This window comes from Misgurnus anguillicaudatus, chromosome 21 (genome assembly GCF_027580225.2).
Source record: "Misgurnus anguillicaudatus chromosome 21, ASM2758022v2, whole genome shotgun sequence".
NCBI classification, from domain to species: domain Eukaryota; kingdom Metazoa; phylum Chordata; class Actinopteri; order Cypriniformes; family Cobitidae; genus Misgurnus; species Misgurnus anguillicaudatus.
In genome coordinates this window covers 60,984,649-61,004,563 of record NC_073357.2, presented here as the reverse complement: position 1 = coordinate 61,004,563, position 19,915 = coordinate 60,984,649, and the positions used below count along the sequence as shown (strand labels likewise).

At 37.5% G+C, this 19,915-nt stretch overlaps 1 protein-coding gene across 1 annotated transcript in view; it reads right to left on the bottom strand.

Moving 5' to 3' along the window:
* The window catches only part of LOC129453329 (macrophage mannose receptor 1), a 28,956-nt gene extending 9,041 nt beyond the window's left edge, over nucleotides 1-19,915 (bottom strand). The window contains exons 1-19 of the mRNA XM_073859576.1: nucleotides 19,800-19,915; nucleotides 19,113-19,514; nucleotides 16,425-16,594; nucleotides 14,907-15,066; nucleotides 14,711-14,824; nucleotides 13,286-13,426; nucleotides 12,688-12,870; nucleotides 11,990-12,147; nucleotides 11,769-11,882; nucleotides 11,324-11,439; nucleotides 11,098-11,246; nucleotides 10,802-10,998; nucleotides 10,544-10,659; nucleotides 5,861-5,948; nucleotides 5,622-5,766; nucleotides 5,013-5,051; nucleotides 3,538-3,701; nucleotides 2,699-2,763; nucleotides 1,345-1,445 (exon numbers count right to left, since the gene is read on the bottom strand). Of these exons, the coding sequence (XP_073715677.1) occupies nucleotides 1,345-1,445; nucleotides 2,699-2,763; nucleotides 3,538-3,701; nucleotides 5,013-5,051; nucleotides 5,622-5,766; nucleotides 5,861-5,948; nucleotides 10,544-10,659; nucleotides 10,802-10,998; nucleotides 11,098-11,246; nucleotides 11,324-11,439; nucleotides 11,769-11,882; nucleotides 11,990-12,147; nucleotides 12,688-12,870; nucleotides 13,286-13,426; nucleotides 14,711-14,824; nucleotides 14,907-15,066; nucleotides 16,425-16,594; nucleotides 19,113-19,514; nucleotides 19,800-19,872 (2,695 nt within the window). The 5' untranslated portion in view covers nucleotides 19,873-19,915. The remainder of the gene's footprint in view (nucleotides 1-1,344; nucleotides 1,446-2,698; nucleotides 2,764-3,537; nucleotides 3,702-5,012; nucleotides 5,052-5,621; nucleotides 5,767-5,860; nucleotides 5,949-10,543; nucleotides 10,660-10,801; nucleotides 10,999-11,097; nucleotides 11,247-11,323; nucleotides 11,440-11,768; nucleotides 11,883-11,989; nucleotides 12,148-12,687; nucleotides 12,871-13,285; nucleotides 13,427-14,710; nucleotides 14,825-14,906; nucleotides 15,067-16,424; nucleotides 16,595-19,112; nucleotides 19,515-19,799) is intronic.

Genomic DNA, 19,915 nt, shown 5'->3' with positions numbered 1-19,915 from the left:
AGATTAATCTGGGTTGATATTAATTTTTACATGTCCAATTCAATTTGAAATATGTCAACCAATTAATGAAAGTGAAAAGTAAGCTACCTAGTTGCCTTAAAATTTTGAGTTAAATGAACTTTAAAATATTAGTTAATAAAATTTTTTAGTAGTTAATACAACATTTTTTAAAGGAGACATATCATGAGAATCTGACTTTGTCCATGTTTAAGTGCTGTAATTGGGTCCCCAGTGCTTCTGTTAATCTTGAAAATGTGAATAAGAACAACCCAGTAACTTAGTTTTTGGAAACCATTCTCTGCAAAGCATGTGAAAAAATAGCTAATTGAAATTTTGCTCACATTGTGATTTCAGAAGGGGATAATACGACCCCTTAACCATCCCTATCCAACCACAGGACTGCCATTGAGTGCAGAGATCAGTTCATTTGCATTTTACAGGACACACACAAAAAACTGCACATTTATAAAGTGGCAATTTTAACATGTTATAATAAATTATCTATATGATATTTTGAGCTAAAACTTCACATACGTCCTCCGGGGACACTAAAGATTTGCTTAACATCTTGACAAATGTCTTGTGAAATGTCCCCTTTAAGTTGAATGAAATCAAAATTTTCAGGCAACCAGGTAACTTTTTAAGTTGAAGCAACAAAAAATTTTTTTCAGTGTATAATAAAACCTGTAAATATTTTCAATAGAAGGTATGCATTAATGGATTTTGATATTTATTTGTATTATAAAATGTGTCTAGTTTCATGACATTATACAGAACCAGCTCTTATGAGCCCAGTCTCCTGAGATGCGTATAAATAGCACGAAGTGTAAAACTCGTGCAATACATACGCCAAATTCCACTTTGTCGTGCATATGATACGCCAGTCCTTCCCATTCCATTAAACGGTGCATCTTTTTTTGTCGTTTTATTTATTGGTTTCTCAATTTTTTTTGCTATTTTTTACCATTTTCGCTTGGGTTTAGGGTTAGAACAACTTTTTGTTATATAAAAATGACATCCAAACCCAAACCCCAACTGTAACCCCAACTCCAAGCGACCATGGCTTAAATATGGACAAAAACATGGAGAAACCTGTATATTAAATAACCTCATTAAGCAAATCTAAAATCTAACCCTAAACCCAAGCGAAAATGGTTTAAAAAACAGAAAAAAAATTTAGAAACCAATAAATAAAACGACAAAAAAAGATGCCCCGTTTAAGTGAATGGGAAGGACTGGCGTATTATATGCACGCCAAAGTGGAATTTGGCTTATGTATTGCACGAGTTTTAAACTTCGTGCTATTTATACGCAACCTCAGGAGACTGGGTAGGAAGTTCTTACCCATGTTCTTGTAAATCGTCACACAGTTCTCATCATTGTTGGCAAAATTTGGTTCATTTTGATCCCATGCAGTGTATACAACAGGTGAACCGTCCACCCAACTACAAAGAGAAAAATAAAACAACAAAATATATCTTTATTTACTGCAAACTCAATGGAAACAATTATACAAATCAACAATCAAAAATAACTATTAAAAAATCTGATAGTTTTTTAACTGTAGATGACCTTCAAGGTAAACAGGTTTTTAAATAAGAAAATATGAATTTTACTAGGCTTTCTGTGTAATATTCAACAAGATAATACATTCCACTGTTAAAAAAAGGTTAAATTGATGTTTTTGCGACCGTTTTTCAAAATATCAACTTATACAACTTACAACAAATTAATACATCCCTGTATTTTTTCAATGCATGCACTTCATCTTTGCACAGCGTGTTGTGAATGTGTTAGCATTTAGCCTAGCCCCATTCATTCCTTAGGATCCAAACAGGGATGACACACAGCCCTCTCACATGCCTATCATATTGCTTAGTTGATCTGTCCCGTGTGCAGCTCAGACATTCTAGTACCCCTGCGGCGCGCATCTGAAGGTTGTTAAGAAGGCAGATGAAAGTGAGTGGTCGTGCAATTGACGTCTCTTATTTTGAACCGCGCTCCGGCGTGATTAGCGATCACACTGCACCTTCCGGGCCTGAGCCCAAGTGAACCATGCTCCAGCCCACCTCTGCAACTCAGCCAGGACCCGATTAACCAAACCGCTCCGGCCACGGTACAGTGTGATCACACTAGTCAAACAAATCAGGCTTTGGGGGTCAAGCGCGCCCGAGCGCGGTTTGGTTTGGATAGTGTGGGCACGCCCTTATTGAGACAACGGGAAGTGTTTAAAACAGCGTTTGTGCCTGTGGATGTGTGTGTGTGTGACCATCCGTTCTAGTAGCAGCTTTTCCAGTGAGAGATATGTCCTGTGAGCCAAATGGCTTAAGTGTTTAAAAAAGCCTCCCTGACTTATTCTAAAATGACCAGTAGGTGGCAGCAAAATTATACAAATGGTGAAGCAGTTACTGTTTTGTTATTAGTAGAATATCTCATGGCTGGGAAGAGCTCTTAGATCAGATTTGAGAACTAGAAAGAACTGTTGTATAAGTGTTTATGTTAGTTAATGAAATATGCAGTAAAGAACTGTAAAATATTCAAAACTTTGCTGGGAAATATACAATACAGAAATGTTAAATTCACAAACCTTTGTCACAATGCATGATTTTAATTTTAGCTTTTTAGAGAGATTTAAACTGTAGAGTTGTAATTCCTGTAATTTTACAGAGGTTTTCTGGCAACCATCTTTCATACTCACCTAAAGGATTTGTCCAACTCTACAGTCATTCCAATGTAATACTGACTTTCTGATCCTCTAGATATCTGTAAATAAAAGCATCTTAAATGTGTATGTGGAACACTCTTAATCATAACATCTTTAGCTACTGTTTCAATCTCAGCAGCTGCTTCAAACACGTGAAGATGCATCAGGGATGAAAATATAAGTGAGCAGTTATTGTCTTATTTTTGACTTAACTTCCTCCAATCATGGTTTATGTGTCAGGAATCACATACAGTGACTGAGAGATTTACTCCAACCTAGCAGATCATTTAAAGGGCAAAATCCACTTTTCCAAGGTGTTTGGACATAATGTGTGTTGGCAGTGTGTAAACACAACCACCCGCTCTTTGTTTTTTAACCCCTTATTAAACCAAAGCAGTCTCATTATACATGCCGTTTTGATTCTCTCATCAATGTGAGGTCACATTGATAAATCCCCACCCACTTACAGTCCTGCATTACTATAGTTTCCACCCTCCCCGAGTTGTACTCTGTACACTAGATACTATTGTCTCAGACTGTATTAATCAGATCTAATTGAACTGAAAGTGCTCACTGTCTGTTTATAAGATAGTGAGGAGCTGTAGCTCATTTGAATTTAAATGTACAGACATTAAATCAGCGTGTTTTTTGCTGCCACCCAAAAGGGGCATTTTGGACATACTATAATGTGGGGTATTTTGAGCTGAAACTTTACAGACACATTCTGGACACACCTGAGACTTAAATTACATCTTGTAAAAAGCCCATAATAGGTGCCCTTTAACCTACTACCAGAGTGTAAGTCAAACTGGAAAGCATTGTCAGTATTTTACCTGCTTCCATAAAAACTTCCTCTCAGTCTGAGCAGTAATGACAACAAGATCAGCATGATTCTTCTTACAGAAGGCACGAGCTTCTTCCATAGGGTGCAGATCATTATTAATGAAATACTGACTGCCATTGTACTGAATCCAGCCATCAGACGTCTTGTTATATTCTACAGGAAAATGGATACAAATCTTGATTTATTTGATTTATAGCTGTAAAACATTTCTGAAACGTCATCTGTTTAACATGTGGATTCAGTAATAAGACATTATGAGGTACAGTAATTCATTACATGATTCATGAATAAAAATTTCTAAAGACTTCTGAAGATTGAAATGCAAGTATAATGGCGCTTTTCCAGTACCCCACTCTTTGGCCTATTGATGGGTCAGGTCTAGGGATGGCACGGATCATGAAAAAATCTGAACCGTTCGGTTCGCTTGTCTCGGTTCGGAGCGTGTGTGCGTCGCACGGTTCGGCGGTTCATTGCATGTGCAATGTTGCCTCGTGCCCTGTATGCGACCTCAGATAGCGTGTTTCCCTTTCGCGTGACAGAAGAGGTGACTTCGACTCGGCGCAGTAACACCCTCCCTCTCCCATTATGAGAGTGAGAAGGGGAGCGGACTTTTCAGGTGAGTCAAGTACTCCCAAAAGTGCTATTACGCCATAAAATATAGTTCCTCTTTTAAATCCGCTTAGAAAAGCGCTACGTTTTATTTTGTACCACCAAACTTGCTCGTATAACTACTCATCTTAAATAGGAAAAACGTTGATGTGTTTGGTCACTTCTAACTTTATCTCTAAATGGTACCATTGAATGAATGGGGCTAAGCTAAATGCTATCGAAGCGTCGCAGCACTCCAGTGCTTACGTGCACGCACACAGATGATAGAGGGATGTATCAACAATTCTTAGTTAAGGTAATAACATATATTTATATTGAAAATGAGTAGACTATTCCTTTAAGTGTGAATTGATTTTAAACTTGACATTTTGACTCGCTGTCAGCAGTCTGCCTATTTCCAGAAACTGCTCACATAACACGACAGCAGTGTATAAAAACATTACAGGCACTGTCACAATGATTCTTCATTATCACCGCACCAAATAATTACATTTGTCCATAAGAACCAGTTTGTCTTTTAATGTAAGTAAATATAACAGTTGACAGTATATGAAAGTTCATAATTTGTGCTCTGCATTTGGCTATGTGTGAATGATAATCACCATCATTAGCGAATAATCTGAAAATAAAAACTGCATTTAAACATCTAACTTTAGTAAGGTCCTTACTCTGATTATTGGAAATAATGCATAATTGGTGTACACGTACACGTAGTCAATGTTTGACAGTAACTAGTGTCAGTACTTTCTTTCTTAACATGTTTGATCATTGAAATGCAAGCTTATATGAACTACATAAACATTATTTTATGTTCTTGAGAGACAAGACACAAATGATACACGATTACATCTTTACCTTGAATAACTGTTGTCGGAGGGGATTTTGGAGTTATGCCTGTTAAAAGAACAAAATCAAAACGCAAAATAAGTATCTTAGAAATGTCAATAAAACAATAGATTTGTTCAAAAAGCTCAATAAAGCTCTAAATGCTCAATACTGTACATACTGTATGTGACCCTGCCTATGAAAACATAGTGTTTTATAGCCTTCCTACTGAATGTTTGGGAATCGTGGCAGCTTTGAATGGCCCAAGAGGTCATATGACTGACACGTAAAGCAACCAATCACGTTTCCGTTTGTGCTGTGTCATGTTTAGGGGCTTGGAGACGTCACCGTGTCGCCTACTTTAAACATCCAGCGTTTATTTGACTTTGATGATGCATAGGGTCGCTGATGTAAACATAAAAAGCTTTCTTCTTTGATCAGACAGCTTTGTGTTGTATCCAGGCTGCCCGTTAAAGATCGCAAACACACACATCTCCTGGATTTCCTGTATAATTGGACCAATCAGAAGATGACTTTGAAATCTGATGAAGCTATAAAACTATGATGCTCCTCATCTCATCATTATGAGACTTTAAACTGGATAGGGTCACATACATGAGCATATATCTGCATGTGTACCTATAGGAATCTGACAGATCCAGTCATTATAAGCGTCACAATCACGATCATTCCACTGGCGTCCATAATAAAAGCCACATTCTCCACAGTGTTCCAGATTATTATGGTTGTTTGGTTCACCGAAGGACCAGTTCTCATAATCAGACTAAAACAGAAACATGATACAAAATGTAAATTAATTAGAAGGAAAAGCCTTGATGAATCAACACAAATAGACAATGCAATGAGAAATCACTCACAGGAGTTTGATCTGACCACACAAAACCAGAATTACTGTCCAATGAAGTGAAGCCGATCCACGCCGGGTCTGAGCTTGAATACCTTATGCTTAAAGATGACAGTGATTATTGTTTTGACAAAAAAATGAGAAGTAAAAGTGTTCAAAGTTAAATATTTAATGCCGATGAGCCATTAAATCATTCAAAAATAATGCACACCCAAGGTGGTAATGCGGCGGAGTGCCCAGGTCCAGATAATCCATAGACGGAATAATATGGTGCCCTGGGGCACCAGCCAATGGGGGCACAAAGGGCTCTAAACCCAGTGTGAGCATTTTTTACAACTCCTTCATGTGCGACCTGTAAATTTGAAATTTCTTCTTGTTGTTATTTCATATATAAAGATGAGTAGAACGTGAGCCACAAGTGTGCATAAGTGGGTGGGGGACATGGGCAGCTGCCCAAGGCGGCATTTTACAGGTGGCAGCAGCACCAGGCACCCATGATAAAAATGTAACACTGTAAAAAAAGTCCGTAAAAATTTCAATGTAATTGCAGCTGGGTTGCCGGTAATTTACCGTAGATTTACATTTATGTTATTTACTGGCAAGAGTTTGCTCAAAGTTAAATAAATTTTAAATATTAACAAGTCTTTATCTTTACAGAATAAAACTACACAATAACAACTTCATGCAAAGCATTCTGGGAACCAGAAATCATCATCAACCTTTTTCTGTTTTTTGCTTCAGATTTTGTTTCCTAGAATGTTTTGCTTGATGCTGTTTTTTAGTTTTACTCTGTAAAGACAAAGACTTGTAAATGTTCATTTAACTTTGAACAAAATGTTGCCAGTAAATAACATAAATTTAAATCTACGGTAAATTACCGGCAACTCAGCTGCAATTTCTACGGATTTTTTTTACAGTGAATGCATGACCCGTCAAACGTCATTATATCACAATGTGCTCTACATGCAGCCCTGCATGAAATAACAAATTATCACTTAGAACCGCGAGAAAGTGCGGGGACATTAGACAGTGCAAAAATGACACAGATAGAGAGAGTGGGAGAACTTTTTTCATGTTTAGTATTGTAACAGTCGCAAAGCTGTCACATTTTTTGTTGCAACTCTACTACACACAAAGAGGGGGCAACCATGAGTTATGCTCTTAGGTTTAAATGTGGGTAGAGTATAGAGCAAGTCAGGAGGTGTTTCTCAATGTCAATGAAGGATCCTCGGAAGCCAGAATTTTGAGGACTGTTCCTATGTCGAGGATCCTCGGAATTTCAACCAAGGACTGAGTCCTTCGTTCGAAAAATATCCCATATAGTGATGGGCAGTCTGGCTCTTTTCAATGATTCAGCTCTTCTGGCTCTTATCCCTTAGAAGAGCCGGCTCTTACAGCTCCGGTTAAACAAATGAACACGGAACCACAGCAAATGAACCTAATAAATAATGGAAAAATGTGTCTTTTTCTGTTTTCACTCATGACTTAATGTTCTTCTTCTTTTTGGTAACTTAAATGCCTTAACTTTCTCCCAACGCGCTTACATTTAAATCCGGCTCCCCCTCCTCTCTCTATCGATTTGTGTACCTGACCTGTACCACTATACTGGCTTTTTGGAGCGTCTATCCCCCTTTCTTCTTTCACATAATGGTATAATCCTATTCTGTCTTTTCATTTGATTGGACGCATCATGTGCCACATACAAATAGGTCCCACCCCTGCCTGTGGCTGAAGATTCGGCTCTCTCGCTGACGGGAGCCGGCTCTTCTTGTTCGCTACAAAGAATCGGCTCTTAGAGATGGCTCGTTCGCGAACGACCCATCACTAATCCCATATACAGGAAAAGATACATATGTGAAACCTTTGCGCTCTTAAATCACTATGCGCACAGTGCCGGAGCCCACCTTTCCACTGACGTAATGACGCAATGACGTGCACTTGCTAGCCTGTTCCATTTACGTGTTCTTTGAATGCTAAAGAGTAGCCTCTGAAGAAAGTGACTTGGAAGGACTAGTCCTCCCATGGAACTATCCTTAACATTGAGAAACACCTAGATTACTCTGAACGAATATACCAAGTTTTGTTGATTTATAGGGAGGATAGGTTAATTGAGACCATAGTCAGAGTGTCAATGGTCTATTAGAGGGATAGGTGGCGGTAATACACTAAAAGTCTGTGATCCGCCGTAAAATAGGAAGAAGAAGCAAGTCAGATTTGTAATGAAGGACTAAACATGGCTTATGGCTCCAAACAAACACTTGGTCCTTATTGAGAAACCTTGAGTTTTGTACTCAATCTAAAGTAAGCACAGTTTCCTTTTAGAATTCATTGAATATTTGTTGTTTAATTTATTTATAGTTATTTTCTTATGTATTTTGTTTAATTTGTAGCAGGATTTCACTTTCTGGGGGATGTACTGTATTGTTAATATCCACGTTTTCCCTCTATCATTAGCAAAGAGCACAATAATGGGACGCAAAGTCTCTTATGCTGTCCTTTGGTCCTTGCTTTCTCTCTACCAAACATGTTGATGCAACATCCTCATAATCTTCACTCAGAAAAGATTTCAAGAAAACATATTTAAACCGTCTCCAACTATATACCTTTTTTTCGCTCAGCTTGTCATAGTCTCGTTGGTGCCCCCTCATGGCATGTAGTAGAATTACAACAAAACATATGACAGTTTTGTGCCTGTTACAATTTGATGAGGGGTAACAGTGGCTCAGTGGTTCATGTAGGTTGTCTACAAATCAGAAGATTGGTGGTTCAATCCCCGGTTCCACCTGACCAAACATTGAATAAGAATGTATGAGTGAGTTAGTGAATGTGAGGCAAATTGTAAAGTGCTTTGGATGGCCATAGGTCTATGAAAGCGCTATATAAATGCAGTCCATTTACCATATATATTATTTTGTTGGGAGAGATGCAGGTACAAAATTAACAGTTAATGATGCAATATGCCTTGTCAGCTGATGAACTTTTTCCACCAACAAAACTTTATCATGATCCATCAGTAACCAATACTATCCAATACTATTCACAACATACCTCAGAATACATCTGACTTCCATTTCTCTTCTTTCTCTCCGCTGCCTGACACAGTTACTAGCTTCTCTCCACCCACCACACTACATGCCTCCTCGACCCAATCTCGTCACATTTAATATAGGCAATTTTAAACACACTCACACATATCATCAACATGTACCTATCACTGGCTCATTTTTATTCACTTTCAAGGAGGCCCTGGACACTCTATTGTTTAAAAAAGCCATGCTGAACCCCTCTCTCACTGACAGTTACAGACCTGTCTCACTTGTTCCGTTCATTGCAAAAACACTTGAGAAAGCTATTTTAATCAACCTTTCTATCTCAAAGGGACCTACTTGATGACAAGAAGTCAGGCTTCAAATGCAACCACTCCACCAAAACAGCACTGTTAGCGGTGATGGAAGCATTACAGCTGGCTAAGGCAGAATCCAAATCCTCAGATCAGATTTTACTAGACCTATCGTCAGCCTTTGACCCAGTCAATCATCTGATCTTACTTGCAACCCTATTATCACTAGGTATTACAGGGACTCCTCTCCAAATATTCAAATCTTATCTCTCAGAGAGATCTTTCAAGGTGTTGTAGAAGGGCACGCAGTCCACAGCTCACTGTGTCCAGTTGGTCACTGGGGTCCCTCAGGGATCAGTGCTTGGTCCACTCCTTTTCTTTATCTACACATCCTCTTTGGACCTATCATACAGGCACATGGTTTGTCCTACCACTGCTATGCTTAAGACAACCAGATCTTCTCATTTCACCCTAATGGTCCCACCATAGCAGTAGGATATGGTTAGGTTAGGAAAAGAAGACATCTCAGCTTGGATGAAGAAACACCACCTCCAGCTCAACCTCGCTAAGACAGAGCTGCTTGTTTCTCCACCACAACTCACACTACAGCATGACCTATCCATTCAACTTGGCAACACAACCATTTCTCCCTCCAAAACTGCAAGAAACCTCAGTGTAGTCTTTGATGACAAACTGTCCTTCTCTTATAAAATTGCAGAGACAGCACAATCATGCCATTTTGCATTATACAATATCACAAAAGATACAGCCATACCTTACGAAGCATGCTGCACAACTTCTGATCCAGAACCTTGTATTCTCCAGGCTGGACTACTGCAATGCTCTTCTTGGTGGTCTTCCTGTATGGTCTATTAAACCCCTACAATTAGTTCAGAACAAAGCAGTTCGGCTCATCTTCCAGGAGCCCAAAATGCTCATGTAACGCCAATGTTCATCTCTGTCCAGCTGGCTACCATTTGAAACACATATCAGGTACAACTACTTGCTTACAGAACTTTCACTGGGACCACACCGGCATACTTTCATATATTCCTACAACCAATCCAGAACCTTACGGTCAGCAAATGAGCAGCGCCTTGTGTTACATTCACAAAGGGGCACTAAATCACGTTCCTGCTCACAAACATTGCTCTGGTGGTTATTTTAAGACATTTGATAGGTCAGGTTTGTGTTTAAAAAATAATGCATACCCATGGAACATTTCTCAACCAATCACAATAAAGCATTCAACAGCCTGTGGTATAATTAATTATAAAATGGGTTAGAATTTAACTGAAATGATAATTTCTTATCCTGTCATTTCAATACAAGAACTCACTACATGTGAGTACTTACGGTAACACATCCATTTCATCTTCTGAATGAAAGCTCGCTAAATCACCACCAATAGCTCGACAGAAGTCACGCGCTTCAAACCAATTCTTCTTCTCATCCAACTGCTTTCTGTAGACCTAAGAAATACATACAGTATGAAAACTGTGAGCAGAATTTAACCTTTTCCCTCTCATCAACATAAAGACAATAATAATGACTCTGGTTCGAGCTGTTACAGATGCTCAGTGTTTCAGAAGAATCAAGTGTCTTCACATTTACCCGAACACAATTTCCTGGATCTTTTTTAATCCAATTATCCGGGCAGCTGAGAGGTCGTGTGGTCGGAGGCTCTCGGGTTGTAGTGACTCCTTCTGCCATTTTCTTACAGATGTATTTCTGTTTAGTGTTACAGGCCAATACATCCCATAATCCTGCTGAAGTTCCTGTTAACATTGCTACACAACCTCTGTGCTTATCTGAGTGTGAAAATACAAAGACGTGAGAAGTTAAACTCTTGTAGATTTGACTTTCTTTGATGTCACAAAGACCAAACACAATGAAACTCATCAACATACCTGGCATGCCTACATTAAAGTGTGTAAACTTGACTTTAGCACCATTGATCCACTGGAATTGCTCAGTCTGATGAGTATTAGACAAACCAATCCAGAAATATTTCTCAGGTCGAAGACCAACCAGACTGATGAGAAACGCACTCTCATATCTAATAGCAAAGATATGACATTGTATTATTCATTTCACTGTAATTTAGTAAAGTATTACTAAATATCATCTACTCACCTGCTGCCAACATCAACCAGGTTAGCTGTGGTCTGCTTACACGTCAGTTTGGCATCATCAAAAGTTTTTGTTTCCATGGCAACATTATAACAGTAATAGCCAAACCTAAACCAACCCTGTGAAAAGACATTCCCAATATTACCAAATGTCCCTTAAATACAATTTACATCTGTATATTTACACAACACTTAATAAACAACATCAATAACTTCTAATGATCACATAACATACAGAAAACATAGTGAAACAAAAATTCTTAGGTCGTTTTCAATTCTAAGAACGCAAAGAACGGATTTACAAAAACAACTTAATGTTACTTGGCTTTGATTTGTAATTTGTCAGTGTGTTGATTGTGTGACTTTATTGTGGTTATTAGTTGACTTTCTTCATTATTTAATGCTGGTTATTGAAGTAAAATAAAGAGTATGAATTGATGCAGACTCACAGCTGGACATCCAGGACTGATGACCTCTGGAGATCCTTCAGCTTTAATGGAAGCTTTCTTCTTACAGATGTAACCATGAGCTGACTCACACAGATGATCTGACCACTTTCCCTCCTATTACACAAATGTTTAGCATCACTAATGAAGAATTATGACCATTAAACAATCAGAAAGAAAATATAGTGAGAACGAGATGCAAAAAGAAAATAAAAACTACCCACCTGTCCTCTGATAAGAACACAATCCTCCTTTCGATTTGTGATGTGTGAAGGTTCTCCAACAAACCATTTAGTGAAGGTGACGTGTGATCTATCTGACCACTCAAACAGATTCTGAATCCTTTGATCATTAAGACCAATCCAGAGCTCATCAGTCGACACTACACAACAACAACAACACTCAATTTTATACCACCAACTGATTTTAAATTATTAGAGGTGCAACACTAACAATGATTTTGATAATCAAATAAACAGTCAATGATTGCTTTATTCATATGTTGCCAAAAAATCTCCATTAAACAGGCACCATATTACGTGCTTTATCGCCAATATCACCCCCATATTGGACCTGGCAAAAGCGATATACAAAAAGAAAAAAACAAAGTAAACAGAAGAGCGAAGGCATTTCTAAAAAGCACACTTATAATAATAATAGTTCCTGTTAGATCAAGCACTGCTTTGGAAATATTAACATTATTGTGCTTTCTATCCAGAAATGCCTCAGCTCTACCGTTTGTGTTTAGGACAGTCCTGTCCTGTCCAAATGATGCCGAAAGTGGCTTGTGAGACACGTCATCATGTTAAATTTAATTTCTATTCTCAGCTGTTTGCATTTATATATTTTCTCTTTCTTTTGTCAGACAACAATGTGTAGTTTTTTTGTGTGTTACTAAAACTATTTAGTTATACAGACGTACTGTATCCAGTCTGTGATATGATGAAACTGTGTTCTTCTATATTGTGAATACTGGCCAGATCTGATCCTTCTTTGTGACACGCGGCCAAAGCCTCACTCCATGTCTTCTTGGTGCGCTGCAGATCATAACAGTGACCGGCGTACGGCACCCATGACACTGGACAGAAGTTCGGTTGATCTTTACCTGATAAAGAGAGAATGAGAGAGAGATAAACATTTAACCTTGACAAAGTATGGGCTCTCTGTGTGTTCCCCCAAACTAATGAAAGATGTATTTAAGAGGTATGAAGGTATAATATGGCGTACCACAGGGATCAGTTCTAGGCCCTATCCTCTTCTCGTTATACATGCTACCTCTAGGAATCATTATTAGAAAACATAAAATCAGCTTTCATTGTTATGCTGACAATGCCTTGCTTTACATTTCCTGGTGGTCCGGGATCCATACCCAGGGTGTTCGTGAAATAAATAGCTATAAATTATAAAATTGTGCTCTATTATTATCAAGGCCTTTTATATATGGGGACCATCTAAAGACAATATACTCTTTAAAAAGTGCTAAATTAAAAGGTTCTAAGTAAAATTTACTTGACTTGTACCAGTTGAAGGTGTGATATCTGTTGAATTTCCCTTGCGGCAAATGTAACCTAACTTCTTGCTGCAGGCCAAACTTTCCCACTTGGATGCTTTACCGGCGTTTAATGCAGCACAGTTAAGGCCCGGCTCCAGAGAGGGATTACCTACAGAAATATAAAGATGACATTCAATTAATAAAAGCATATACATTTAAACCATTCAGATGTTTTTCAACTGAATCATGGGTAAAATTCACTGTATTTCCTTAAAGCAAAATCTCAGTGTTTATATGGGTCCACGCTACAGAGTGTTAAAAAGTAACACTGAAGCAGTCTGCAATCTGTGACTTTATACTCATTATCCCCTTTTCTTTTTGAAATCTAAAATTGCATTTTACATCTTACTTGTAGAGTTATTTGTGAACTTAGGTTTAGATGTTGGCTTTGTTTTATTTAAAATCACCATTATGGTGATCAGTGTTAATTGGACTCTTGATTTTTATCTTATTCATTTTTTTCTGACTGCTATAACTTTGTGTGTTTAAAGCATATTTGTTATGGCGAATAAGAGACCATGTTGCAATCCTATAATGGTGGTTGATGCATAATGTCAAAGATCATCATTTACATTTTCTGCAAAGCCACTTACAAATGTGGTAACAATAGAAGCAAGTAGAGCAACACTAAAACAGCAATACATAAATGATCATCATCTAGAAAGTGTTTGCTCATTCATCAGAAGTATCTTTCTCTCTCAGTGATGTGATACTAGCATGAGATTCAGCACTCTCATAACATTCTAAAGATTTTGAAACAGTGTATACTTAAAAATTAACAAAAGTATAATTTAAACTCACAAACATCAAGACATAGAGTATGAATAACAACAATTGTGACAAAGAAAATATTAAAAATGTTCATTATTTTTCATGTCGCAGTGCATTCTGGGAGTTCTGGGTGAGATTTGTAATTCGTTGATACCCAGCATGCATTGCAGCATGAAGCTTTTCATTTTATTGTCACCATTGTTGAGATCCAAATTCAAAATTCTTCAGAATGCCAAACTGACATGAGAGTGCCAGATCTCATACTTTAGTATCACGTTATTGAGAGACAATATACTTCTGGGGTATTTTGTCGCAACAAATATGTTTTAAACACACCAAGTTATAGCAGGCAGAAAAAAAATTAACAATCTAAAAATAAAGAGTCAAACTAACACAAACACTGATCGCCATAATGGTGACTTGAACTAAAACAAAGCCTAAGAATCCTAAGTTAACAAATAACTCTACAATTAAGATGTAAAATGCAATTTTAGGTTTCAAACAGAAATGGTGATAGAGATGATAAAGTCACAGATTGCTTTTAACACTCTGTAGTGTGGACCTATATAAACACTGAGCATTGTTAATTTAACACTGGGGCTGTGTCATGAATGTTAGTTACCAGGAGCCCAGTTGAGATATCTGAATGGGTTTCCATTACTCCATTGCCATCCACTCTCAAAGTCAAGACTGTTGAGTCCGATCCATAAAGCTGAACCCAAGAGATCTGTCAAGCCTGATATATAAAGTTCATGAAATTCTGCTTTGTTTATTGGATGAAATCATTTTAGTTTAGGATAATAGTGGGATCTGTGTACCTGATATATAAGACTGTTCATGTAGTTCTGATATACTGAGAAGATCTGCATCTTGTTGTTGGCAGCTGGCTCGAGCTTGATGCCAGGTCAGTGCTGATTGTGTGTTTCTCTGATATAATACACCAGTTACTGGATCACTGTCCCATCCTGAGGCACTTTTTGAGTCAAACACAAACAGTAGAAATCAAACAAAGATTTTATTGTCTAACAGTACAGTGACTGTCACCTGAGTATAATATTTCTAATTATACCACAGGTCAGATAAATGCTCTATTCTCATTGGTTGTGCTTTTTTCAGTCTTCACACCTATTTAGAAACTCTAGTTCAAAATTGTACACAGATTTTACCCTTGCAATGTACTCTTTAGCATATTTCTAAAAATGTATCTTCTTTATTCTCGTTTTGTAATATTAAAGAAGAATCTATTTTACATTTGTTTTATCATTGCCCATTTTCTAAGTCTTTTTGGTCAGATGTTACTATTTCTGTTTTTCTCTGCTTTATGTTTCCTTTATACGGACTTTAATCTCGAAAACGCTGTATTACTGCTTTGTCCTCTGGGTAAATGTCATCTTCATAAAACCAGAACCACCACAACCTTACGTAATGCGTCATCTCACGTAATGTGTCATCATGTGGAAAGGTCACGCATGACGTATGTGAAACTACCACCCCAGTGTTTACAAGTGTGGAGAAAGAGGAGCGTTTAAATGTTGTTGATGTGGAATGATACAAATGAATGTCTTTGTGTCAGTTTATTTTTTGTAAATTTTTTCGCAATTGTCCGTTTCACATATGTAACGCGTGACCATTTCGACGTCATGACGCATTACGTGAGATAATGCATAACGCAAGGTCATGCTGGCGCGTGAAACCGCCGGTCCATTTTCTTGCTGAAAATGACAATCGTTTTGCTTGATAAGACCCTTATGTCTCTTTTGGAATTGTTTAAAGCCCCTTGAATCTGTGTTGAAATGGCAATTTTAAACTGCATTAAAAACTGTCATGTCATGGAAGATGCACTCTTTGAGTAATATTTTGCATAAATGACAAACAGCATCTAAATGGTTGCAGTGTGTAAGTCCAAATAATGGTTCTGCCTGCTAGTATCTTTAAGTATTATGTATAAAATTGTTTTAATGTGTTTAGAAAGGAAGACTGTGATGGCTGTCGTAACCAGTATTCCAGGATTCAAAGTGTGTGTGCGTGCGTGCCATAGGATGTGTTTGTGTCAGCAGGTCAGTGTCCAACAGGTCTTCTTGCATTTTATTACCATTATACAGGCAAAGCAACAGGAAGAGCAAAATAAAGGGAAAAAAGAGCTGCTGTTGCTGATCTAGATCTTTATTTTCCTTCCCCTCTCTCTCTCTCTCTCTATCTCTCTCTCTCTCTCTCTCTCATAATGTAAGGCTTTTATATAACAGAAAGAGTAGCTTTTTTTCAACAGAAATTAGACAAGTTGTTTAGTAACAGGAATTAATTTATATTACAGTCTTGTGTTGTGCAGTCTTACTTTTGGTTGGACAGAAGCCCCATTTCTTGTCCGTATCATAATCTGCCTCAGTTGAACACCACAGTTTGCCGTCTGATCTTCCCTCCACGGTGCACTTAGCGTACCACTTGTCACTAAACTTAAAGGGAAACTGACATGGCTTTCCAAATGAATTACCACCCACTGTATAAATCTCTACAAGACACAAAGACACAAAAGAAATAGAAACTGTAACATGAAGCAGAGAATGCTCTACAATAAACAATATGTCAAAGGGTTACCACTTGATGTTTAATTTTAAAGCAACTAAAGCAAATCATGGGATTGAGATTTAATTAAATTGTTGAAGAGACTACAATTACTACTGGTAACCAAAGGTGGGAGTAAGTCACACATGTGCAAGTCACAAGTAAGTCTCAAGTCTTAACCTTCAAGTCTCAAGCAAGTCCAAGTCCATTTTTGTGAGAGTCAAGTCACAGCTTTACGTCAAACCATTCAAGTCAAGTCGTACCAAGTCACTAGCAAGTCATACGGGGAAAGAGTTAATTAAATAATTTCTTGTTTCATTTGGCTTCCTTAAAAATTGGCATGACACCACTGACCATAACAAACTTATGAAAATTAAAGTTACATCATTAAAATTTGTGTGACTGTCAGCAGTACGTATCTATCCATCATGCTAAGTAATCCATTGCTTCTGTTATGCATGGTGTTCCTCAGGGATCCGTGCTTGGGCCTTTACTTTTCATCATTTACATGCTCCTATTAGGTCGCATTATCTGTTGACATTTTACATTTCATTTCTATGCAGATGACACTCAGCTATAAATTAGCTTTAAACGCACCACTGTTCTTCCCACAGACACCATATCAGCTTGCATTAATGACATAAATACATGGATGACCAAGATCTTTCTTAAACTAAACACTGATAAAACACATCGATTTTTAATTGGCCCTCTTAAATGCACAATCCATTTTATTACAGCCAATATTGATATTGCTGGCACGCAAGTTCAACCCTCTGTTACTGTCAAAAATTTAGGGATTCTGTTTGACTCATCCTTGTATACCCTTTTGGTATTTCATCACTCACTAAATCTGATTTCTTTCACCTTCATATTATTGCACACTTACGATCATTTTTGAATATCAATGGTGCAGAGACCCTAGTCCAGGGGTGGGCATTCCTGGTCCTGTTGTGCCACGTCCTGCAAAGTTAGCTCCAACCCTAATCAAACACACCTGAAAAATCAAAGGCTGCAGGATGACTTGTAAATGGCATTCAGGCATGTTTAATTAGGATTGGAGCTAAACTTTTTGGACAGTGGCCCTCCAGGACCAGGAATGCCCACCCCTGCTCTAGTCCATGCTTTCATAACCTCCTACTTAGACTACTGTAATTGTCTTTTTCTAGGCTTACCCACCAAATCTTTAAATAAACTTCAGTACATACCGAACCCGGCTGCTATGGTTGTAACACATTTTTAGACTACACTGGCTTACTGTTCATTTCTGTGTTCAATACAAAATAATTCTTATTACATTTAAAGCTACATGGCTCTGCCCCTCAGTATATCACAGATCTCATCCACACCTATAAAGTCACCTGAATCTGGCCTATTACAAATCACAAGGTTCAAATTAACATCTTTTGGTGGTTACTATGGAAGTCAATGGTTACAGTAAGCTGTGTGCTTAACAAAATGTATCAAAATGTCTTGTTTTTTGTTCATCAGAAAAATGAAATTCATACAGGTTTAGAACATGAAGATGAGAAAATGATGACAGAATTGTCATTTTTGTGTGAACTATCCCATTAATGATTATTAGATAGCTTTGTCCATCTGCTTGCCTTGCTATGTCACGTGGTTAGGTTGCGCCGTTCTAGTGCATTTAAAAAAAAAATGTTATTTTGAGTTATTTATCTTAAGTCTGAGTCAAGTGTCAAGTCATAAATGTCAAGTCAAGTCGAGTCTTTTATTAATATTTGAAGAGTTTCGTTGCAAAACGAGATAACCACCGTTTTGTTAATTGTTCAGAAATCGCGTTTTTTTTTGGTTCTGCATTCCAATTCATTTCAATGCAACTGCAGTTGGTTTATTTTGATTTAAACTTCATAACTTAAAAAATAAAGCCAAGTAGCACAATAAAACAAAATAATAACATGATAAAATAATAATAAACATGTTTTGACAGAAATGTTAAAAAATGGATTTATCTTGTTTTGCAACGAAACTCTTCATTTGTCAAGCAAGTCTCAAGTTCTAACATTTGCTTAAAACTATCTCAGCTCTGGTCACTTTAAGGTGAATCCTGGGAAGTTTTTTTAATTATTGGTGTAGCGAAGACGCGCCTCCAGTAACTCAGTTCGAGGTCTAGCTTGGTGTCCTTTGCTGGTCCTGTTCCCCTCTCTCCACCTTACAATACTGTCTTTCTTACAGGTAAAAATGCTCCACCATAAACTTAAAACTAAAAAAGACATGAATATGTAAATTAAATTGAATTTGTTTAAAAAATTGAAATCAGGAGAAACCTAAATTCAGTGATGTGTGTCCAAATGTTTGACTGGAGATGAGTAGTTAACAATTTGATTGTCAGTTACTGTTGTCATCTTTTTTAACTCAAGTTTTGCTTGTTTGAAAATACCTAAAATTGAAGTTTATCGCAAAATTTGAATGCATCTATCAAAATTGCAGATGTTTGCTTGTACCTTGATATCCATGAGAACACAGATTGTCTGTAGTCCCATAAATCTGCCAGCGACTCCAAGATCCATTTCCCTTAGAAAGCAACATGTTCTGGTCCCCTCGCTTGCCGTAGTTCAGATGTAACGGTTGTCCCTTTAAGCCAAACAAGGTCTCATTCTTACATTCCCAGGTCTGTAGAGGACTGAGCTCTTTACAGGGCAGAAGGATCACTTTCTCAGAGTCTTTAATATTTTGGGCCCCCAAACAGAGTTTAAGAGAGACGCTGATAATTCTTGAAGAAGAAACCCATCGGAAATGCTGAGCGTCAGAAGATACATCACATGCTGCCGTCTGTACAACATTGGCTTTAATGACATTCACACATCTTTTGTGATCCTCATTGTAGATGAGAAAAGAGCTGCCGTCTAAAGAAAAATAGATATCAGACACTGTCAATGATATTTAATTTACACCGACTACCAAGGTTTTTTGTGCCACTGACATGCAGAGCTCATGAAGCATCTATATTATTTATGTCTACATTATTTGGTTGAGAATGATGCTTAACACCAAAATTAGATAGATAGAACATAGACAGACAGATATTTGTCATTATAAAGTGCAAAAATGAAGATATTAAATATTAAAATGTCCAGTAAACATCAATAATAACTCCCGGTAATAAAAACATAAAAATTAACCCAGTGTACCTGTTTGACTGGACGGCTGTACTGCAACATACAAACAAATCAAAACAAACAGTTGAAGACCAAACATCTTCATATCTGAACTTTCACTTTTGATCCACACATAAAGAAATCCAGCG